We start from the raw sequence: 24,564 nt of genomic DNA, 5'->3' as shown, positions 1-24,564 counted from the left end.
GACCTTTTGTTCTTTAGGAACCATTTCTTTGGACCTTTTGTTCTTTAGGAACCATTTCTTTGGACCTTTTGTTCTTTAGGAACCATTTCTTTGGACCTTTGTTTCTTTAGGAACCATTTCATTGGACCTTTTGTTCTTTAGGAACCATTTCATTGGACCTTTTGTTCTTTAGGAACCATTTCATTGGACCTTTTGTTCTTTAGGAACCATTTCATTGGACCTTTGGTTCTTTAGGAACCATTTCATTGGACCTTTGGTTCTTTAGGAACCATTTCATTGGGCCTTTTGTTCTTTAGGAACCATTTCTTTGGACCTTTGTTTCTTTAGGAACCATTTCATTGGACCTTTGGTTCTTTAGGAGCCATTTCATTGGGCCTTTGGCTCTTTAGGAACCATTTCTTTGGACCTTTTGTTCTTTAGGAACCATTTCATTGGACCTTTGGTTCTTTAGGAACCATTTCATTGGACCCTTTGTTCTTTAGGAACCATTTCTTTGGACCTTTGGTTCTTTAGGAACCATTTCATTGGACATTTGGCTCTTTAGGAACCATTTCATTGGACCTTTTGTTCTTTAGGAACCATTTATTTGGACCTTTTGTTCTTTAGGAACCATTTCATTGGACCTTTGGTTCTTTAGGAACCATTTCATTGGACCTTTTGTTCTTTAGGAACCATTTCTTTGGACCTTTGGTTCTTTAGGAACCATTTCATTGGACATTTGGCTCTTTAGGAACCATTTCATTGGACCTTTTGTTCTTTAGGAACCATTTCTTTGGACCTTTTGTTCAATAGGAACCATTTCATTGGACCTTTTGTTCTTTAGGAACCATTTCTTTGGACCTTTTGTTCAATAGGAACCATTTCATTGGACCTTTTGTTCTTTAGGAACCATTTCTTTGGACCTTTTGTTCAATAGGAACCATTTCATTGGACCTTTAGCCGCTTTCGGACAGACCGTTCTAAGAAAGTAGTTATCAGAACTACCCTCCTCGAATTTCGTTCTGATAACTATCCTTCCCCAGCGGAACTGTTTCAGTCTGCATTCGCACATGAGTCGGGACCTGATAGGGACTGATGCGCCGCGCGCAGCCGTCTGCTTCAGTGACGTGTTAGCCGTTAGCCGTTTAGCGCTACATTCAAACACAAAACAAAACGGTAAAAGTAAGGAGAGTAGAAAAAACACCACCAAGAAGCTAATATGGAGAGCGGGGAGGCCACTGTGTTTATGGTCTGCATGATGGTGATATTAATCATGGACAATAACATCAGGCGTCTAATATCGAGGCTGGAAAAGCTCACAGAGAGAGTCAGGAGACGATACTTTTTCATTTCATGAAGGAAGAAAGGAGAGCAGAGCTCTGCAGACAAATGAGACCAGAGTAAGTTTAACTTATTAAACACCCGCCGGTTGTGTCTGTCGTATGAGGAAACATTTCAGCCGTGATAGTATGACATGGGGCGCAGCTACCGACCACCACACACCTCCGTTAGATTCGTTCTATAAGAACCATGAAAAGACCCGACCTCAGAGAAGGAGCTAAATAGTTATAGGAACTAAGGGAGAAAGCCCCGAGTTCCTGTATGTCCGAATGCGGGAGAAAACGGCCCCGCGGATTAAAAGGTTATTAGAACTGCCAAAGGTTCCTACAGTCCGAAAGCGGCTTTTGTTTCTTTAGGAACCATTTCTTTGGACCTTTGGTTCTTTAGGAACCATTTCATTGGACATTTGGTTCTTTAGGAACCATCTCTTGGACCTTTTGCTAATTAGGAACCATCTCTTGGACCTTTTGCTCATTAGGAACCATCTCTTGGACCTTTTGCTCATTAGGAACCATCTCTTGGACCTTTGGTTCTTTAGGAACCATCTCTTGGACCTTTTGTTCATTAGGAACCATCTCTTGGACCTTTGGTTCTTTAGGAACCATTTCATTGGACCTTTGGTTCTTTAGGAACCATCTCTTGGACCTTTTGTTCATTAGGAACCATCTCTTGGACCTTCTGTTCATTAGGAACCATTTCATTGGACATTTGGCTCTTTAGGAACCATCTCTTGGACCTTTTGCTCATTAGGAACCATCTCTTGGACCTTTTGCTCATTAGGAACCATCTCTTGGACCTTTTGCTCATTAGGAACCATCTCTTGGACCTTTGGTTCTTTAGGAACCATCTCTTGGACCTTTTGTTCATTAGGAACCATCTCTTGGACCTTTGGTTCTTTAGGAACCATTTCATTGGACCTTTGGTTCTTTAGGAACCATCTCTTGGACCTTTTGTTCATTAGGAACCATCTCTTGGACCTTTTGCTCTTTAGGAACCATCTCTTGGACCTTTTGCTCTTTAGGAACCATCTCTTGGACCTTTTGCTCTTTAGGAGCCATCTCTTGGACCTTTTGCTCATTAGGAACCATCTCTTGGACTTTTTGCTCTTTAGGAGCCATCTCTTGGACCTTTTGTTCTTTAGGAACCATCTCTTGGACCTTTTGGCTCTTTAAGAACCATTTCATTGGACCTTTTGGCTCTTTAGGAACCATTTCATTGGACCTTTTGTTCTTCAGGAACCATTTCATTGGACCTTTGGTTCTTTAGGAACCATTTCATTGGACCTTTGGCTCTTTAAGAACCATCTCTACATGATTATGAGGGCAGCGATGAGTTTATTGATCAGAACCGTAGAACAAAAAAAAATTTAAACAATATTTGGACCATTTCTTGTGGTTTCTTTCTAGTTTCAACAGGATCCCATCATGACATTTGTCCTTTTTCAGACACCGTAGTCATGTATTTGTATGTACGGTGTGAGTTTCATAATCCGTCTGTTGGCCCGTCTGTCCGGCCTGAGCCAGAACTTTGGCCCGTCTGTCCGGCCTGTGCCAGAACTTTGGCCCGTCTGTCCGGCCTGTGCCAGAACTTTGGCCCGTCTGTCCGGCCTGTGCCAGAACTTTGGCCCGTCTGTCCGGCCTGAGCCAGAACTTTGGCCCGTCTGTCCGGCCTCAGCCAGAACTTTGGCCCGGATCGGCTCCTGTATCTGCAGTCTATGGATGGCGCCGCCGTGCACACGTTTATCTCTGAAGGAGATTCTTTTACATCCTAAATGAGACGCTGCAGACAGCTTATGGTTCCAGAACCAGACGTTTATTCTCACAGAACCAGCAGAAAATCTGAACATAACAGCCGAACACGGGAGGAACCAGAACCAGCTGCTGGCTCCGGATTGGACCCAGCGGATCGGATCGGAACAGTTTCTGAGGTGTTTTCTCAGTGCAGGAAACATCCTTTCTTTGGTCGGGAGCGTTTGGCCCGACCGCCGGCTCCTGCAGAGAAAGAGACACTCTGATTGGTCAGTTTGGGACAGAGAGGCGTGACATCATTATCGATCTCCCTGATGTTCAGACCGGGCTCAGAAAGTTATTGGAGGAGTTATCAGGAGTTATTGGTTTTATTGGAGTTATTGGAGTTATTGGTTTTATTGGATTCATTGGATTTATTGGTTTTATTGGATTTATTGGAGTTATTGGATTTATTAGAGTTATTGGAGTTATTGGAGTTATTGGATTTATTGGATTTATTGGAGTTATTGGATTTATTGGTTTTATTGGAGTTATTGGATTTATTGGAGTTATTGGAGTTATTGGATTTATTGGAGTTATTGGTTTTATTGGAGTTATTGGAGTTATTGGATTTATTGGTTTTATTGGAGTTATTGGATTTATTGGTTTTATTGGATTTATTGGTTTTATTGGAGTTATTGGAGTTATTGGTTTTATTGGAGTTATTGGTTTTATTGGAGTTATTGGATTTATTGGAGTTATTGGATTTATTGGATTTATTGGATTTATTGGAGTTATTTTAGTTATTGGTTTTATTGGAGTTATTTTAGTTATTGGTTTTATTGGAGTTATTTTAGTTATTGGTTTTATTGGAGTTATTTTAGTTATTGGTTTTATTGGAGTTATTGGTTTTATTGGAGTTATTGGATTTATTGGAGTTATTTGTTTTATTGGATTTATTAGAGTTATTGGTTTTATTGGTTTTATTGGATTTATTGGAGTTATTGGTTTTATTGGATTTATTAGAGTTATTGGTTTTATTGGAGTTATTGGTTTTATTGGAGTTATTGGAGTTATTGGAGTTATTGGTTTTATTGGTTTTATTGGATTTATTGGAGTTATTGGAGTTATTGGAGTTATTGGATTTATTGGAGTTATTGGAGTTATTGGTTTTATTGGATTTATTGGATTTATTGGTTTTATTGGAGTTATTGGTTTTATTGGTTTTATTGGAGTTATTGGATTATGGGAGTTATTGGAGTTATTGGTTTTATTGGAGTTATTGGTTTTATTGGAGTTATTGGATTATGGGAGTTATTGGAGTTATTGGTTTTATTGGAGTTATTGGAGTTATTGGTTTTATTGGATTTATTGGATTTATTGGTTTTATTGGATTTATTGGTTTTATTGGAGTTATTGGTTTTATTGGAGTTATTGGATTTATTGGATTTATTGGATTTATTGGTTTTATTGGAGTTATTGGTTTTATTGGAGTTATTGGATTATGGGAGTTATTGGAGTTATTGGTTTTATTGGAGTTATTGGAGTTATTGGTTTTATTGGATTTATTGGATTTATTGGTTTTATTGGAGTTATTGGTTTTATTGGTTTTATTGGAGTTATTGGATTATGGGAGTTATTGGAGTTATTGGAGTTATTGGAGTTATTGGATTGTGGGACTCTGTAATTGAAGCGTCCTGAGATGATATTTGTTGTGATTCTATTTAAATAAACTGAAGGGGAAACTCAAACCCAGAAAGCTGTTACAGTACCTTCTGGAGTGATCCTGGACGTATTTGATGCTCGGTCTGGACCAGAACCAGCCTGGTTCTGTTTGGTTCTTCTGACCTCTAACGAGGAGATCTCCTCAAACTCGGACTCCTCGGTTCCGCTCAGACTGTGAAAGTCCATGTTGTCTGGATCCTCTGAGCTGAGTTGGTCCTCCTCTGGTCCTGCTGCAGCTCTGGTCTCTGGCCCAGAACCAGAGCCCGCCTCAGGGTCCTGGACTCCAGTCTGGCTGTGGGCCACCTCGGTGTGGGCTGCAGAGGTGGAGGGTTCACCTGGATTCTGGGTCTCTGACAGAGCTCTGGAGCCCGGTTCTGGTCTTGTTTTGGGGGGTGGTTCTGTGGAGATCTGGGCCGTCTCTGGGGGCTTCTGTGATTGGCTGGAAACTGCAGAGTCAGGTGTGTCCACGGCCTTTGACCTCCGTGTGAGGACAGGACGGTCTGCGGACAGAAACAGGGACACAGTCAGACGGGAAGCCAGCAGAACCGAACATCTGAGCCCACCTGGGTCCAGCTGGGTCCACCACGGTCCCCCACTGTCCTCACCCTGGACTCTGCTGGCCCGCTGAACTCGGGTTCTGGTCTTCTTCAGGCTGTAGCCCCCCCTGATCTCAGCCAGCAGGCTGTCGATGATGCAGCCTTCGTCCTTTCTGCTCAGCTGCCTCCTGACTGGAGAAGACTTCCTGTTAGTCACATGACCCGGTGACTTCCTGTTAGTCATCGGCATAGATATTTGTAGAATCATAGATATGTGTAGAACCATAGATATGTATAGAATCATAGATATGTATAGAATCATAGATATGTATAGAATCATAGATATGTATAGAACCATAGATATGTATAGAATCATAGATATGTATAGAATCATAGATATGTATAGAACCATAGATATGTGTAGAACCATAGATATGTGTAGAACCATAGATATGTATAGAACCATAGATATGTATAGAACCATAGATATGTATAGAACCATAGATATGTGTAGAATCATAGATATGTATAGAACCATAGATATGTGTAGAACCATAGATATGTATAGAATCATAGATATGTATAGAACCATAGATGTGTATAGAATCATAGATATGTGTAGAACCATAGATATGTGTAGAACCATAGATATGTATAGAATCATAGATATGTGTAGAACCATAGATATGTATAGAATCATAGATATGTATAGAATCATAGATATGTATAGAATCATAGATATGTACAGAACCATAGATATGTATAGAATCATAGATATGTATAGAACCATAGATATGTATAGAACCATAGATATGTATAGAACCATAGATATGTATAGAACCATAGATATGTGTAGAACCATAGATATGTGTAGAACCATAGATATGTATAGAATCATAGATATGTATAGAACCATAGATATGTATAGAATCATAGATATGTATAGAATCATAGATATGTATAGAACCATAGATATGTGTAGAACCATAGATATGTGTAGAACCATAGATATGTATAGAACCATAGATATGTATAGAACCATAGATATGTATAGAACCATAGATATGTATAGAACCATAGATATGTGTAGAACCATAGATATGTATAGAACCATAGATATGTATAGAACCATAGATATGTATAGAACCATAGATATGTATAGAACCATAGATATGGTTCTATACATATCTATGATTCTATACATATCTATGGTTCTATACATATCTATGGTCATCGGCTCCTGCAGTCACATGACCTGCCCTCCTGCAGGCTGTATTTAAGGTGGAATTGCAGAGTTTGACTCACTGATCTTGTTTTAAGGTGGAATCGCAGAGTTTGACTCACTGATCTCGTTTTAAGGTGGAGTTGCAGAGTTTGACTCACTGATCTCGTTTTAAGGTGGAATTGCAGAGTTGGACTCACTGATCTTGTTTTAAGGTGGAATTGCAGAGTTGGACTCACTGATCTTGTTTTAAGGTGGAATTGCAGAGTTCGACTCACTGATCTTGTTGGTGGCGTTTCCTCTCAGCTTCTTCTCCTCTTCCTGTTTCTTCCTCCTCTTCTCCAGCTCTCTGCGACTCTCATTCTCCTGGCGGACGACAGATCACATGTGTGAGCAGCGTGACTCTCATGACATCACAGCTCAGAGCTCTCTGATTGGCTGCCGACCTTCAGGGCTCGCAGGAACAGGCCCCTGAAGGTCCTGATGGTGCCGAAGAGCTCATCGAGGGAGAATCTGCCGCCGTCCTCACACAGGTACTCGGCCAGGTCGCGCCTCTTCTCCTCCACCGAAGACATCACCTGCCGCAGCTGCTCACACGCCTGCAGGCTCTCCTGGGGACGCACCACAGAAGAAGAAGAGGTAAACGCACAGCTGCAGGTGTCTGAGGTGTCCTGCGGGGGGCGCGTTCACCTGGATGGCCACCAGGTACTGCTCTCTGATGTCCTCAGAGGAGGAAGAAACCTTCTTCTCACAGTTCTTCAGCCGGTGGATCAGGGAGTTGGACTCAGACTGGATGGACTCCATGTTGACCCTGCAGAGGAACCAGAGACACACCTGACGACCTTCAGCTTCCTGTCACGTTTCATTTATCATCTCATCAGCTGATCTGAGGGGTTCTGTTTACCCAGCAGCCTTCTCACAGATCTGCAGGTCATCAGGCAGGTTCAGCAGGTCGGAATGGTTCTCCTCCACCTCCTGAAGGTCACAGACACAGGGTGAAGGTCACACAGACGGGGTGAAGGTCACACAGACAGGGTGAAGGTCACACAGACAGGGTGAAGGTCACGGTGAAGGTCACACAGACAGGGTGAAGGTCACACAGACAGGGTGAAGGTCACAGAGACAGGGTGAAGGTCACACAGACAGGGTGAAGGTCACAAAGACGGGGTGAAGGTCACACAGAGGGGGTGAAGGTCACACAGACGGGGTGAAGGTCACACAGACGGGGTGAAGGTCACACAGACAGGGTGAAGGTCACACAGACAGGGTGAAGGTTACACAGACGGGGTGAAGGTCACACAGACAGGGTGAAGGTCACAGACGGGGTGAAGGTCACACAGACAGGGTGAAGGTCACAGACGGGGTTGGGGTCACAGACGGGTTGGGGTCACAGACGGGTTGGGGTCACAGACGGGTTGGGGTCACAGACGGGTTGGGGTCACAGACGGGTTGGGGTCACACAGACGGGTTGGGGTCACACAGACGGGTTGGGGTCACAGACGGGTTGGGGTCAGCTGTGCAGCCTCTCTGTCCAACACTGGCAGCCTGAGCGCCTCCTACCTCCAGGATGTGGTGCAGCAGCGTGATCCTGGACTTATTGGCTTTGGTTTCTGTCAGTTTGAGCAGAGTGCTGAGCTTAAAGCCTTCGGCGTTCCCGGTGTGAGTCCCCTGAAACCACGCAGCACATCGTCACTGATGACGTCCCACCGTTTGAAACCATGGATGGATTTATAATCAGAGATCCTCACATAGTTGAGAAAGTTTCCAACGCTGAGGATGAGCTTACAGAAGCTGGGCAGCCGACCGCTGTCCCTCACACCTGCAGACACAACATGTCAGCTGACCTCACCTGACCTCACCTGACCTCACGGTGCACCTGTGGTGAACGGTTTGTGTATACAGACTCTGGCAGGCTCGGTCCAGCAGCTCAGCTCGGGGCTTCAGGCTGTCCAACATGCAGCTGCTCTCCTCACACAGCAACATGCACTCCATCCTCAGTCCATAACTACAACACACACACAGCCAATGAGCACCTTCAGCAGGCAGGTGTGTTTCAGGTGAGCAGCAGGTGGTCTCACACCTGGGGACCTCCAGCAGCAGCAGGTAGAACCGGTCCACTGACGCCATCTTGTCTCTGTCTTCCTGGTGAGACTTCAGGTTCTCTACCTGAGGAAGAAAAGGTGAGACAGACAGAGGACAGGTGCTGAAGGGCAGGTAAGGCACATAAAGAAAGAGAGGTGAGGGACAGGTGTGGGACAGGTGTGGGAGAAAATATGGACAGGTGTGGGACAAGTGTGGGAGAAAAGAGGGACAGGTGTGGGACAAGTGTGGGAGAAAAGATGGACAGGTGTGGGACAAGTGTGGGAGAAAAGATGGACAGGTGTGGGACAAGTGTGGGAGAAAAGAGGGACAAGTGTGGGACAGGTGAGGGACAGGTGTGGGACAAGTGTGGGAGAAAAGATGGACAGGTGTGGGACAAGTGTGGGAGAAAAGAGGGACAAGTGTGGGACAGGTGAGGGACAGGTGAGGGACAGGTGTGGGACAAGTGTGGGAGAAAAGATGGACAGGTGTGGGACAAGTGTGGGAGAAAAGAGGGACAAGTGTGGGACAGGTGAGGGACAGGTGAGGGACAGGTGTGGGACAAGTGTGGGAGAAAAGATGGACAGGTGTGGGACAAGTGTGGGAGAAAAGAGGGACAAGTGTGGGACAGGTGAGGGACAGGTGAGGGACAGGTGTGGGACAAGTGTGGGAGAAAAGATGGACAGGTGTGGGACAAGTGTGAGAGAAAAGAGGGACAAGTGTGGGAGAGGTGAGAGACAGGTGTGGGACAGGTGTGGGACAGGTGTGGGACAGGTGAGAGACAGGTGTGGGACAGGTGAGGGACAGGTGTGGGACAGGTGTGGGACAGGTGTGGGACAGGTGAGGGACAGGTGAGGGACAGGTGTGGGACAGGTGAGGGACAGGTGTGGGACAGGTGTGGGACAGGTGTGGGACAGGTGAGAGACGGGTGAGGGACAGGTGTGGGATAGGTGAGGGACAGGTGAGGGACAGGTGTGGGACAGGTGTGGGACAGGTGAGGGACAGGTGAGGGACAGGTGTGGGACAGGTGAGGGACAGGTGAGAGACAGGTGAGGGACAGGTGTGGGACAGGTGAGGGACAGGTGAGGGACAGGTGAGAGACAGGTGAGGGACAGGTGTGGGACAGGTGTGGGACAGGTGAGGGACAGGTGTGGGACAGGTGTGGGACAGGTGAGGGACAGGTGAGAGACAGGTGAGGGACAGGTGTGGGACAGGTGTGGGACAGGTGAGGGACAGGTGAGGGACAGGTGTGGGACAGGTGTGGGACAGGTGAGGGACAGGTGTGGGACAGGTGTGGGACAGGTGAGGGACAGGTGAGAGACAGGTGAGGGACAGGTGTGGGACAGGTGTGGGACAGGTGAGGGACAGGTGAGGGACAGGTGAGAGACAGGTGAGGGACAGGTGAGGGACAGGTGTACTCTGACCTCGTGTTTCTCTGGGAGCAGTTTGATCAGCTGTTTCAGGACTTCCACGTCAAACTTGGTTCGGTCTCCTTTCACGATTAGAGACACAAAGTCCTCATGGGAGCTGCAGGTGAGACGGGACAGGTGAGGGACAGGTACAACAGAGACAGCTGTAAGACAGGCGATGTCACTGCACAGCTGCGCTGCTATTGGCTGAAGGTTCACCATCTAAACTGCTTGAGGAAGATGTTCAGGTTGAGGCTTTTCTTGGAGTCGATGAAGGAAATCTGCCGAGACAAAGACACACTGAGACCGGGCCGGAGGACACAGGGGGACAACTGGATTCATGGTTCTGATTGGATGCTTAAAGGCACCTCTTTGGGCTCAGGTTTGGCTGTGGTTCTGGTCTTGGTCTCAGCTGCAGGGAGGCTGAACAGCTGCTCGATGCTGCAGTAATCCGGTTCCACCGAGCCCGAGGACGGCGACGTCCACAGAGACTGATGATCTGCGGACAGACGGGGTCAGCTGGGGTCAGCTGGGGTCCTGGGCTGTGTTTGAAACCGCCTACTTCATACTGCATACTTCCTACTTCCTACTACATCAGGGGTGTCAAAGTCAAATACACAGAGGGCCAAAAAAAACCAAATTTGTTTCAAGCCGAGGGCCGGACTGGTTCAATGTTTATTAGAACATATTGAAATGATTGCACATTAAACATTTATATAAACATTTTCAACAGGCAAACAGCAAAAAATTGAATTGTTTTTAAAAACAATTTAAAAACAACAACAACAACAACAACTGCTTTCAAATAGTATAATAAAAAAATAGATCAAATCAGTTGTATTCTTTCTCATGGCATCTGCAATTTCCGCTGAGCCCATTCAACTGAAAAATAAATATAAATAAATAAAATACAAAATCTATGGCACAGAGACAAAACAAAACTTCCTTCAAAGAAAAATCACGTCTTGTCGAAACAAATGTAAGAATTTAACTGAATTAAAAACTGAAAATACGCTCTGTGATGCTCACTTGTCTGAGGAGGAGCCTGATACTTGGTGGTGTCTCATCATCTGCACCAGTTCATCGATGTTCGGGGTTAGGCTCTGAGCTGAGGAAATCCTCAGGATTGAGTGAAGGTGATTGTCGGTAAGACGGCTCCTGTGTGATGTATGCAGGTATACACAGGTATGTGCTGCCAAACTGGGATCTGCAACTGGGGCATTGTGTCGGGGATGAAACGTGCAAACTCAGCAGCACCCACTCTCTCGTATTTTACTTTCAGTGTGTCATTGCACTGGAGCTCAATCAAGTCCATTTGCAGTTGTGGTGGTGCGCTTTCCACATCAACTGCAAAGGGATTGCTGAGCAGTTCAAAGCTGCTTTTTTGGGCTTCAAAGTCAGCAAATCGGCGTTGGAAGTCGGCAGCAAGTGTGTTGAGTTTATCAGCGAACTGTGCACTCGGGAACACAGCGGTAGAGAGCTTCTCCTTCATGGTCTGGCAGCTGGAAAAGTGGCTCAAGTTTTCTTTACGCATCTGCATCTCCCACAGACTCAGCTTGGTTTTAAAGGCCTTCACTGTTGTGTACAGATCAGAGATGACACGTCCCCGTCCCTGCAGCTGCAGATTCACCACATTCAGATGGCTCGTGATGTCGCAGAGAAACGCCAGTTCACACAGGAAAGTTTCATCTCGGAGCTCTGTTGTGTCTTTGCCCTTGCTTTCCATGAACATACAGATCTCCTCACGCAGCTCGAAACATCTTTGCAGCACCTTTCCCTGGCTTAGCCATCGCACCTCTGTGTGATACGGTAAGTCACCATACTCTGTATCGAACTCTCCCAGAAATGCCTTGAACTGGCGGCGATTTAAACCTTTGGCTCTGATGATGTTAACTGCTCGCTTTATGGTGCTCATTACATGTTCCATTTTCAAGGCTTTGCCACACAATGACTCCTGATGTATGATGCAGTGATGAGCTGTCAGCTCATCTGTGACCTTTTCCTCCCGCATCCTCTCACGCATCCTTGCCACCAATCCACTCCTGCGCCCACACATTGCGGGTGCTCCGTCTGTGGTTAATCCCACAAGTTTTTCCCAAGGCAGCCCCATCTCATTTACACATCTGGATACCTCTTCATAAAGATCTTGTCCTGTGGTTGTGCCATACATAGGACGTAATGCCAAAAACTCTTCTGTTATGCTCAGGCTGGAGTCTACTCCACGGACAAAAATTGACAGTTGGGCGATGTCAGATGTGTCCGTGCTCTCATCCACAGCAAGAGAATATGCGATGAAATCTTTTCCCTTTAAAGCTGGTCTACACGTTCAGCAACGGTGTTTCTGCTCAGGCTCACGTTTGAGAATAGAACTCTTTTGTCTGGGCACACTGCGTCACAAACTTCAAGCATTCACTTTTTGATAAACTCTCCTTCTGTAAAGGGCCGGGCTGATTTTGCGACCTCTTTTGCCACAATGAAGCTGGCCTTGACAGCAGCCTCGCTTTGTGATTTTGCATGTGTGAACATAGCCTGCCTGGACTTAAGGCCTCGTTTTAATTCTTCCACCTTCTGTAGCCTTTGTGTCCATATTCTTATCTTTGACTGTGTGTTTCTGAGATGTTTGATAGTGCCTTCTTAGGTTGTATTCTTTCATGACCGCCACACTTTCTCCACACAGGTTTGCCTTTTACCTCCGTAAACAGGTACTCTGCCTCCCACCTGGCTTGAAAGTCCCTGTTCTCAGCGTCCACCTTACGTTTTGCAAATTTTTGACGCTGACTGCTGATGAATAATGAAGCCGCTTGTTCGCGCTGCAGTGACTTCGCGGGCTACCGTTGCATTATGGGGGATGTAGTGTTGGTGCTTCCAAAACGCCAGCGGGCGGCTGTGGCCTGCGGGCCGGTTCTAACGGTAATTAAATATCATCCAGAGGGCCATAGATAATTTATTCGCAGGCCGGATCTGGCCCGCGGGCCTTGACTTTGACATATGTGTACTACATACTACATACTTCCATACTGCATACTGCATACTACATATCGCATACTGCATACTGATCGATCAGACAGTATGCAGAGCGTTTACCCACAATGCATCTCGCTCCTGCCCGAGCTGAAATCAGCCGGCCTGAAGCTGATTTCCCTTAAGCTCTAAACTCTGTAAACTTTAGCAACATTTGAAACATTTTCAGGCGAGAAAGTAGTCGTTTAGATCCCCAACGTGTTGAAAACCTGACAAAATACCGGCTGTTTACCATTTTGTTCCCACGAATTCGGCGCTACTAAAGCTAGCCGCAGGGAGCTAACGTACTTCCTGTTATTTTCACAAAATAAAATACCCGTTGCCTTTTATCATAGGGAAAGCCATTAGGATACAATTGGTGCTTTTGTTTTGAAAACAGGAAGTGAACCTACCCTCGTTGTAGCTAGCTTGAAACTGCCGTTTTGACAGGAAATGACGATCGGCGACGTCACGTTATGTTGCATCTTGGGTAGTTTGAGTATGAGTAGTAACCTCATGATGCATACCCAACATTTAGGAGAATCTAGTATGCATCCGGGAACTTCTCCCTTACTCAAACTGGCATACTAACTCAGAAAGTTAGTAGGAGTAGTAGGAGAAGTATCCGGTTTGGAACACAGCCCTGGTTCTGACCCGGTCCCACACCTGAGGCATCACTCACCTGTAACCACTCTGGACGGCAGCTTCTGCCAATTCAGCTTCTTCATTCTGAGGGTGGGGCAGGGGGCGGGGCTTGTCTGGGGGGCGGGGCTGTAATACGAGCTGCCCAAACTCTGGACTGCCTGCGCTGTGATGATGTCAGCTCCCATGCCAGGTAAAGGTGGGGGAGGGGGCGGAGCTCCCATGCCAGGTAAAGGTGGGGGAGGGGGCGGAGCTCCCATGCCAGGTAAAGGTGGGGGAGGGGGCGGAGCTCCCATGCCAGGTAAAGGTGGGGGAGGGGGCGGAGCTCCCATGCCAGGTAAAGGTGGGGCAGGGGGCGGCGCTCCCATGCCAGGTAAAGGTGGGGGAGGGGGCGGCGCTCCCATGCCAGGTAAAGGTGGGGGAGGGGGCGGAGCTCCCATGCCAGGTAAAGGTGGGGGAGGGGGCGGAGCTCCCATGCCAGGTAAAGGTGGGGGAGGGGGCGGAGCTGGCATGCCAGGTAAGGGTGGGGGAGGGGGCGGAGCTACCATGCCAGGTAAAGGTGGGGGAGGGGGCGGAGCTCCCATGCCGGGAGGGCAGTCCGGTAATCGAGTCTGCACGGCCCTGTCAACGGTTCTGACTCTGTGATTGGCCAAGAGAGCCTTCTGGGGGAGGAGCCTATCCAGCAGGGAGTCACTGGACTCTGATTCAGCTGCAAAACAGACAGAGTGGTTAGATCCAGGTTCCTCACCTGGTCACAGCAACGACAGGTGAGGACCAGGTGGACCCGGTTCTGCTCCAGACTTACCGTCCTGGGCCGCCAGCGTGGCTCGGTCAGTCAGCGTCTCCAGAACCGACCAGATGTCGGCTCTGTCCGGATCCACCAGCAGCAGGGCCTGGAGGATGGACAGCAGCTGGGCGGAGGACGGGCTGCTGGACACCTGGATGCAGGTGGGACAGGTGCACGTGAAGCTGACGCCGCCCACAAACCTCCCTGAGGTCAGGTGACCTGCTGACTCACCTTGGTGAAGAGAGAGTTGAACACCTGCTGGTGGCTGCTCATGTCGACCCCCCCGTACAGCCTCTCCATCTCCTCCTCGTCCTCCGTCAGCGAGTCCTCGAACGCGTCACACTGGATGTTCAGGTCCACGTCCTCCGTCTCCCTGGAGAACGAGGCGGAGACGCATCACAACCCGGCGGAGACGCATCACAACCCGGCGGAGACGCATCACAACCCGATGGAGGCTTACCGAAGGCTGGCCGTGAATGTGTGTAGCGTACCTGAGTCTGGGGAGCAGGTGGAGCAGCTGCAGTCCTGAAACACAACAGAACCGTTGTTACCTTCCACAGCTGCTCAAATCTGGGCGGACAGAACCGACCCGAACATCATGGACCGTTAAAAGGGACTGAAACGGGGGAGTTGGGTTTTAGAGCTACCTTCTGAACATCCTGTGGCAGCAAGACAGATGTAAGGTAAGCAAGGTTAGCAAGGTTAGCAAGGTTAGCAAGGTTAGCAGGTTAGCAAGGTTAGCAGATTCGCAAGGTTAGCAAGTTAGCAAGGTTAGCAGATTTGCAAGGTTGGCAAAGTTAGCAGATTTGCAAGGTTAGCAACGTTAGCAAGGTTAGCAGGTTAGTAGGTTAGCAGGGTTAGCAGGTTAGCAAGGTTAGCAAGTTAGCAGGTTAGTAGGTTAGCAGGGTTAGTAAGTTTAGCAGGTTAGCAAGGTTAGCAGATTAGCAAGATTAGCAGGTTAGCAAGGTTAGCAAGTTTAGTAGGTTAGCAAGGTTAGCAGGGTTAGCAAGGTTAGCAGGTTAGCAAGATTAGCAGGTTAGCAAGGTTAGCAGATTTGCAAGGTTAGCAAGGTTAGCAGATTTGCAAGGTTAGCAAGTCTAGCAGGTTAGCAGGTTAGTAGGTTAGCAGGGTTATCAAGGTTAGCAGGTTAGCAGGTTAGCAAGATTAGCAGGTTAGCAAGGTTAGCAAGTTTAGCAGGTTAGCAAGATTAGCAGGTTAGCAAGGTTAGCAAGTTTAGCAGGTTAGCAAGGTTAGCAAGGTTAGCAATAAGACAGATACCGGTCCCAATGGGCCCTCAGTGTGTCTGAGGCCTGTGGCGTCAGTGTCAGGTCGTACCGATGAACTCGTGTCGCAGTCGGACCCGCCGCCGCAGGTCCTCCTGACCCAGGACCAGCACGTTGACCACACTCATCAGCGCCATCATGTAGGGCATGCTGTCGGTGGCGTGGAGCTCGCTCATGATCACGCTGAAGCGGTACTGCTGCTTCTTCAGGCTCTGAACACACACAGGACAGAAAAGAAAAGAAGCAAAGCTGGACCTGAGAGGAGGCCGAGGAGGGAGGTGAAGGTGGAAGTGAAGATGGAGGTGAAGATGGAGGTGAAGATGGAGGAACCTTGTAGCTGTCCAAGGCGTCCAGGGTCAGGTGACATCCCTGCGGGTCGAACAGAGCCAGCGCCGCCAGCAGCTCGAACACCTGCATCTTCACCATCACGTTGGATGTGTCCAGAGCTGGGGGGGGGGGGCACAGAGAGAGAGGGAGCCAGACAGGGTCAGAACACACTTGAATTCCCCAAAGACCCAAAAACCACTGGACTGGAACACCCGGACCAGCACCGGGTCGGGACACCGAGTCCTTTAACAATGGACAAAGGACTCTCCCTTAAAACATGTGACCAGGTGTGACCTCACAAAGGCTGTGTTCGAATCCGCATACTTCTCCTACTACTCATACTTACATACAACTTTAACTTTTTTAAGTTCCCGGATGCATCCTAGATTCTCTAAATGTTGGGTATGCATCATGAGGTTACTACTCATACTCAAACTACCCAAGATGCAACGTAACTTGACGTCGCCGATCGTCATTTCCTGTCAAAACGGCAGTTTCAAGCTAGCTACAACGAGGGTAGGTTCACTTCCTGTTTTCAAAACAAAAGCACCAATTGTATGGTAATGGCTTTCCCTATGATAAAAGGCAACGGGTATTTTATTTTGTGAAAATAACCGGAAGTGCGTTGCTCACTGCGGCTAGCTTTAGTAGCGCCGAATTCGTGGGAAGAAAATTGTAAACAGCCGGTATTTTGTCAGGTTTTCAACACGTTGGGGATCTAAACGACTACTTTCTCTCCTGAAAATGTTTCAAATGTTGCTAAAGTTTACAGAGTTTAGAGCTTAAGGGAAATCAGCTTCAGGCCGGCTGATTTCGGCTCGGGCAGGAGCGAGATGCATTGTGGGTAAACGCTCTGCATACTGTCTGATCGATGAGTATGTAGTATGCAGTATGCAGTATGTAGTATGTAGTATGTAATATGTAGTATGCAGTATGTAGTATGTAGTAGGCTGTTTCGAACACAGCTTAACACTCGGGTGTTAGCGCCCCAACAGCAGCTGTGGACCTAACGGAACCTGGCAGAACCGAACAGAACCCTTTGGTGTGGATAAACACCTACAGAGCTGCTGGTTCAGACTCCACCTGCTGTGTCCCACCCAGAACACATCGGACTAGGTCCTGATCAAACCTGGGTGACACCACCCTGCGGGACCATCAGGTCTGGCTTTCTGAGGCAGAGGGGCTGTGCCCCGCAGCAGCCTCCACCCACCCAGGGTCAGCCCAGGGTCAGCCTCCACCCACCCAGGGTCAGCCTCCACCCACCCAGGGTCAGCGTCCACCCACCCAGGGTCAGCCTCCACCCACCCAGGGTCAGCCCAGGGTCAGCCTCCACCCACCCAGGTTCAGCCTCCACCCACCCAGGGTCAGCCTCCACCGACCCAGGGTCAGCCTCCACCCACCCAGGGTCAGCCTCCACCCACCCAGGGTCAGCGTCCACCGACCCAGGGTCAGCCTCCACCCACCCAGGGTCAGCCTCCACCCACCCAGGGTCAGCGTCCTGACGTAGCCCTCGTTGTCCAGGATGAAGATCAGTCCCGAGGACGAGTTCATGACAGCCCGGATGCACTCCACACAGGTCAGCTGCAGCAGAGCGTCAGAGATGCGGGAGCAGCCGCGGCCCGACAGACGCTCCAGCGCCTCCATCAGCAGGTCCAGGCCGCGCTGCTCCAGGAACTGGACCATCCAGGACTCGCTGCTGGCCTCCAGCCGCCGCCGCAAGCCCGAGTAGTTGACCACCGTGGGAACCTGGAGGGGACGCAGTCATTATCCTTCAGCTGCTTCATCTTTAACCACCTCAGCTCCACCCTTTACCAGCTTTACACCAACTTCCAAACTTCTACTCTTATCAACATTTAGAGTAAAGTGGCTGGAACCGTTCAGTTAACAAGGTAATGCGGGAACAATGATACTCATCTTTCCCTAACCCTATCCCCTACCCTATCCCCTAACCTAACCCGCTACCCTATCCCCTAATCTAACCCGCTACCCTATCCCCTAACCTAACCCGCTACCCTATCCCCTAACCTAACCCGCTACCCTATCCCCTAATCTAACCCGCTACCCTATCCCCTAACCTAACCCGCTACCCTATCCCCTAACCTAACCCGCTACCCTATCCCCTACCCTAACCCGCTACCCTATCCCCTAACCTAACCCGCTACCCTATCCCCTAACCTAACCCGCTACCCTATCCCCTACCCTAACCCGCTACCCTATCCCCTAACCTAACCCCCTACCCTATCCCCTAACCTAACCCACTACCCTATCCCCTAACCTAACCCGCTACCCTTTCCCCTAACCTAACCCCCTACCCTATCCCCTAACCTAACCCCCTACCCTATCCCCTAACCTAACCCCCTACCCTAACCTGCTACCCTATCCCCTACCCTAACTCGCTACCCTATCCCCTAACCTAACCCCCTACCCTACCCTATCCCCTACCCTAACCTGCTACCCTATCCACTAACCTACCCTAACCCCCTACCCTATCCCCTAACCTACCCTAACCCCCTACCCTATCCCCTAACCTAACCCCCTACCCTATCCCCTAACCTAACCCGCTACCCTATCCCCTAACCTAACCCGCTACCCTATCCCCTAACCTAACCCCCTACCCTATCCCCTAACCTAACCCCCTAACCTAACCCGCTACCCTATCCCCTAACCTAACCCGCTACCCTATCCCCTAACCTAACCCGCTACCCTATCCCCTAACCTAACCCGCTACCCTATCCCCTAACCTAACCCCCTACCCTATCCCCTAACCTAACCCCCTACCCTATCCACTAACCTAACCCCCTACCCTATCCCCTAACCTAACCCCCTACCCTATCCCCTAACCTAACCCGCTACCCTATCCCCTAACCTAACCCCCTACCCTATCCCCTAACCTAACCCCCTACCCTATCCACTAACCTAACCCCCTACCCTATCCCCTAACCTAACCCGCTACCCTATCCCCTAACCTAACCCCCTACCCTATCCCCTAACCTAACCCCCTACCCTATCCACTAACCTAACCCACTACCCTATCCCCTAACCTAACCCCCTACCCTATCCACTAACCTAACCCCCTACCCTATCCCCCTAACCTAACCTGCTACCCTATCCCCTAACCTAACCTGCTACCCTATCCCCTAACCTAACCCCCTACCCTACCCCCTAACCTATCCCCTAACCTAACCCCCTACCCTATCCACTAACCTAACCCGCTACCCTATCCCCTAACCTAACCTGCTACCCTATCCACTAACCTAACCCACTACCCTATCCCCTAACCTAACCTGCTACCCTACCCCCTAACCTAACCCCCTACCCTACCCTACCATAACCCCAACCCCCTAACCCCCCAACCCTAACCCCAACTCTAACCCCCTACCCTATCCTACCATAACCCTAACCCCCTAACCTAACCCCCTACCCTACCGTAAGTCGGGGTTTACATGCCACATTTTGATAAATTAATATTAATGATATAAATATAATATTTAATATATTTATTTAATAAAGTTGAATAATTTCTCCAGGGAGTTGTCCCAGTGAGGTCTGCCTTCATGCCCCTACCTTCCCTTCAGGATCACAGCACCAGCCCCTCAACATAAGTCTGGATGTCCATGCAGCAATTTGGAAAACAAAGTTTTTAATAAATAATAATAAAAAAAATTTCTTCTGCTCGCCCTCCTTTTGCAGCACATAACATACCCCAATCAGGACCCGGATCAGGACCCGGATCAGGACCCGGATCAGGACTCGGATCAGGACCCAGATCAGGACCCCAATCAGGACCCCAATCAGGACCCAGATCAGGACCCAGATCAAGACTCGGATCAGGACCCAGAGTCAGGACCCAGATCAGGACTCGGATCAGGACCCAGAGTCAGGACCCAGATCAGGACTCGGATCAGGACCCAGATCAGGACCCAGATCAGGACCCGGATCAGGACCCAGATCAGGACCCAGATCAAGACTCGGATCAGGACCCAGATCAGGACCCAGATCAAGACTCGGATCAGGACCCAGAGTCAGGACCCAGATCAGGACTCGGATCAGGACCCAGATCAGGACCCAGATCAGGACTCGGATCAGGACCCAGATCAGGACCCAGATCAGGACCCAGATCAGGACCCAGATCGGGACCCAGATCGGGACCCCAATCAGGACCCAGATCAGGATCAGGACCCCGATCAGGACCCCAATCAGGACCCGGATCAGGACCCGGATCAGCCGTACCTGCAGCAGACGGATGCACAGCTCAGGGTCGGCGTTCTCCAGATTCGCCTCCAGCGCGGCGTCCGCCTCATCGGCGGCGTGCCTGGTCACGTGCTCCTTAACCGCTCCCCACTTGGTTTGGGACGCCATGACGACGGGAGTCCGCAGAGACGAGACTAAAGGGTCCCGGTTACTTCTTCAGCTCTGAAAGGAATGACATCATATGTTAAAGTTTTAGTTTGTCTCTGAGCCGAATACAGAGTTCAGTCAGAGACAATGAAGCCTTCAGTTATCAGCAGATGTGGAGTCACTGCGTCATGTGACCCAGAGGGTGTGTGTGTGAGTGTGTGTGTGTGTGTGTGTGTGTGTGAGTTACAGTCTTTGTGGGGACTCCAGGGAGCTGAACTCTGCTGGTTTCCACCCTTCAGTTTGTTTCTGCTGTAAACAAACAGAAAATCTGAGGTTTTAAACCAGCTCAACACAGAACATTTAACAGGAATTATTCTATAATATGCATGCTTGGAGATAACTGCAGCAGATCCACAGTTTGGGCCTATTTTAGGTTTCCTAAGGAACTATTTTAAGTTTAGGACTCATTTTCAGACAGTTGGAGGTTCCTGGTTCTAACCCGGCTGGTTCTGTCTGTGTGGGTTCTCTCCGGCTTCCTCCCACCGTCCAGAGACAGGCTGTCAGGTTGACTGGTGTCTCTGTGGTCCATGGTGGACTGGCCCATGGTGGACTGGCCCATGGTGGACTGGCCCATGGTGGACTGGCCCATGGTGGACTGGCCCATGGTGGACTGGCCCATGGTGGACTGGCCCATGGTGGACTGGTCCATGGTGGACTGGTCCATGGTGGACTGATCCATGGTGGACTGGTCCATGGTGGACTGGCCCATGGTGGACTGATCCATGGTGGACTGGTCCATGGTGGACTGGCCCATGGTGGACTGGTCCATGGTGGACTGGCCCATGGTGGACTGATCCATGGTGGACTGGTCCATGGTGGACTGGCCCATGGTGGACTGGCCCATGGTGGACTGGTCCATGGTGGACTGATCCATGGTGGACTGGTCCATGGTGGACTGGCCCATGGTGGACTGGCCCATGGTGGACTGGTCCATGGTGGACTGGCCCATGGTGGACTGGTCCATGGTGGACTGGCCCATGGTGGACTGGTCCATGGTGGACTGGCCCATGGTGGACTGGTCCATGGTGGACTGGCCCATGGTGGACTGATCCATGGTGGACTGGCCCATGGGAGAAAAGAAGAAAAGATCTAAAGTCCGCGTCTATCAATGAGCTGACTGACTGATCAATGAGCTGACTGACTGATCAATGAGCTGACTGATTGATCAATGAGCTGATTGACTGATCAATGAGCTGACTGACTGATCAATGAGCTGACTGACTGATCAATGAGCTGATGGACTGATCAATGAGCTGACTGACTGATCAATGAGCTGACTGACTGATCAATGAGCTGACTGACTGATCAATGAGCTGATTGACTGATCAATGAGCTGATTAACTGATCAATGAGCTGACTGACTGATCAATGAGCTGATGGACTGATCAATGAGCTGATTGACTGATCAATGAGCTGACTGACTGATCAATGAGCTGATTAACTGATCAATGAGCTGATTGACTGATCAATGAGCTGATTGACTGATCAATGAGCTGATTGATTGATCAATGAGCTGACTGACTGATCAATGAGCTGACTGACTGATCAATGAGCTGATTGATTGATCAATGAGCTGACTGACTGATCAATGAGCTGATTGATTGATCAATGAGCTGACTGACTGATCAATGAGCTGACTGACTGATCAATGAGCTGATTGACTGATCAATGAGCTGACTGACTGATCAATGAGCTGACTGACTGATCAATGAGCTGATTGATTGATCAATGAGCTGACTGACTGATCAATGAGCTGACTGACTGATCAATGAGCTGATTGACTGATCAATGAGCTGACTGACTGATCAATGAGCTGACTGACTGATCAATGAGCTGACTGACTGATCGATGAGCTGATGGACTGATCAATGAGCTGACGGACTGATCAATGAGCTGATTGACTGATCAATGAGCTGACTGACTGATCAATGAGCTGACTGACTGATCAATGAGCTGATGGACTGATCGATGAGCTGATGGACTGATCAATGAGCTGACGGACTGATCAATGAGCTGATTGATTGATCAATGAGCTGATTGACTGATCAATGAGCTGACTGACTGATCAATGAGCTGACGGACTGATCAATGAGCTGATTGATTGATCAATGAGCTGATTGACTGATCAATGAGCTGACTGACTGATCGATGAGCTGACTGACTGATCGATGAGCTGATGGACTGATCAATGAGCTGACGGACTGATCAATGAGCTGATTGATTGATCAATGAGCTGATTGATTGATCAATGAGCTGACGGACTGATCAATGAGCTGATTGACTGATCAATGAGCTGACTGACTGATCAATGAGCTGATTGACTGATCAATGAGCTGACGGACTGATCAATGAGCTGACTGACTGATCAATGAGCTGACTGACTGATCAATGAGCTGATTGACTGATCAATGAGCTGACTGACTGATCAATGAGCTGATTGATTGATCAATGAGCTGACTGATTGATCAATGAGCTGACGGACTGATCAATGAGCTGACTGACTGATCAATGAGCTGATTGACTGATCAATGAGCTGACTGACTGATCAATGAGCTGATTGACTGATCAATGAGCTGACTGACTGATCAATGAGCTGATGGACTGATCAATGAGCTGACTGACTGATCAATGAGCTGACTGACTGATCAATGAGCTGATTGACTGATCAATGAGCTGACTGACTGATCAATGAGCTGATTGACTGATCAATGAGCTGACTGACTGATCAATGAGCTGATTGATTGATCAATGAGCTGATTGACTGATCAATGAGCTGATGGACTGATCAATGAGCTGACTGACTGATCAATGAGCTGATTGACTGATCAATGAGCTGATTGACTGATCAATGAGCTGATGGACTGATCAATGAGCTGATGGACTGATCAATGAGCTGACTGACTGATCGATCACACAGAAACAGAGTGAACTCTGTGAAACGTTGGAACCCATCAGCGGGAGGTGTGGGACCCGCTGCCCGGACACACCCCCTCCTCTGCCGCACCAGGGTCCCGGTGAATCTCACCGGATTTAACGGCAGAAACACACAGTTTGTTTATCTGAGGTTTTTCGGACGGTTAAACTGAGTCAAAGCGGCGGTTGGACCAACGGACAGAACTAAAACACGTAGTTCGGCCCCGAAATGAACTAAAACTACATCAAACTTTCCTAAAAACTCACAGTTTATCAACAGCATTAATTCGTACCTGTTTAAACTTTAAATTTACCGAGCAGAACCGAGCAGAACCGAGCAGAACCGGTCGGAACCAGCGGGGCGGCGGTTGGATCCTTACCGTGGTGAGCGCGAGGGGGCGGCGGCGCGCGGCGCGTCTCTCCGGTGGATGAACACGTCCGCGTGCGGTGGGCGGGGTCAGAGGTCAGAGGTCACCGGCTCTGATAAGAAACTCTGGATGAGGGCCAGGGGCGCGGCTACGGGGGGGGCCGGGCTCCGACTTTAAGAGGCTCCTCTCAGAAAATGAGGAAATCCTTCCAGGAACCAATAAACCAGGAGTAAAAAACGAGTTAAAGCCCAAACAAACGATGAGATCTCTGACCTACAGACACACCGAGAGGAGGACCGGTACCCAGAAAGGTCTGACCCACATGTAACCCACATCATAAAAGTCTGGCTCCAGCATCTGGGCCAGAACTGAGCCAGAAGCCAGAGCTGCCTAAAGTGGCCCAGATGAGGCTCCAGCTGTAGTCCACAGGCAGAAATACTCCCATCAGAGCAGAAACGGACTTTCCTGAGTTCTTACAGACGGGCAGATAAAATATTTAAAGAATATATAAAGAAAAACATAATTTATGAAGTAATGATCCCAATAAATCAGACCCCTGGACTCAGGCCTCTGGACTCAGGCCTCTGGACTCAGACCCCTGGACTCAGGCCTCTGGACTCAGGCCTCTGGACTCAGGCCCCTGGACTCAGACCCCTGGATTCAGGCCTCTGGACTCAGACCCCTGGACTCAGACCCCTGGATTCAGGCCTCTGGATTCAGGCCTCTGGACTCAGGCCTCTGGACTCAGGCCTCTGGATTCAGACCTCTGGACTCAGGCCTCTGGACTCAGGCCTCTGGACTCAGACCCCTGGACTCAGGCCTCTGGAC

General features: G+C 48.9%; 1 protein-coding gene and 1 pseudogene across 5 annotated transcripts; both read right to left on the bottom strand.

The window, feature by feature from the left end:
* Positions 1–3,124: 3,124 nt before the first annotated feature.
* LOC142374743 (inverted formin-2-like) lies at positions 3,125–23,816 on the bottom strand. 5 transcript variants are annotated; one of them, XM_075458529.1, is made up of 24 exons: positions 23,749–23,816; positions 20,643–20,704; positions 20,288–20,470; positions 17,542–17,803; positions 16,061–16,176; positions 15,783–15,942; positions 14,939–14,972; positions 14,679–14,820; positions 14,466–14,598; positions 13,701–14,369; positions 10,387–10,517; positions 10,238–10,299; positions 10,034–10,136; positions 8,611–8,696; positions 8,435–8,535; positions 8,279–8,349; positions 8,091–8,198; positions 7,435–7,505; positions 7,221–7,341; positions 6,977–7,141; positions 6,809–6,896; positions 5,378–5,500; positions 4,820–5,272; positions 3,125–3,311 (listed from the first exon to the last, which is right to left on the bottom strand). In XM_075458529.1, the coding sequence occupies exons 3-24, from the start codon at positions 20,414–20,416 to the stop codon at positions 3,256–3,258; spliced, it is 3,384 nt and encodes a 1,127-aa protein (XP_075314644.1). In that variant the 5' UTR covers positions 20,417–20,470; positions 20,643–20,704; positions 23,749–23,816; the 3' UTR covers positions 3,125–3,255. The 5 variants fall into 5 exon arrangements, 4 of the variants coding, with proteins under 4 accessions (XP_075314644.1, XP_075314643.1, XP_075314645.1 ...); XM_075458528.1 differs by having other exon boundaries at positions 23,662–23,779; XM_075458530.1 differs by lacking the exons at positions 3,125–3,311; positions 4,820–5,272 and having other exon boundaries at positions 5,399–5,514; positions 23,662–23,779.
* LOC142375426 (general transcription factor II-I repeat domain-containing protein 2-like) lies at positions 10,442–13,693 on the bottom strand (annotated as a pseudogene).
* Positions 23,817–24,564: the final 748 nt, after the last annotated feature.

This window comes from Odontesthes bonariensis, chromosome 24 (assembly GCF_027942865.1).
Source record: "Odontesthes bonariensis isolate fOdoBon6 chromosome 24, fOdoBon6.hap1, whole genome shotgun sequence".
NCBI lineage: Eukaryota > Metazoa > Chordata > Actinopteri > Atheriniformes > Atherinopsidae > Odontesthes > Odontesthes bonariensis.
Note: the sequence above shows the minus strand (reverse complement) of the source record. Positions and strands in the feature narration are given on the sequence as shown.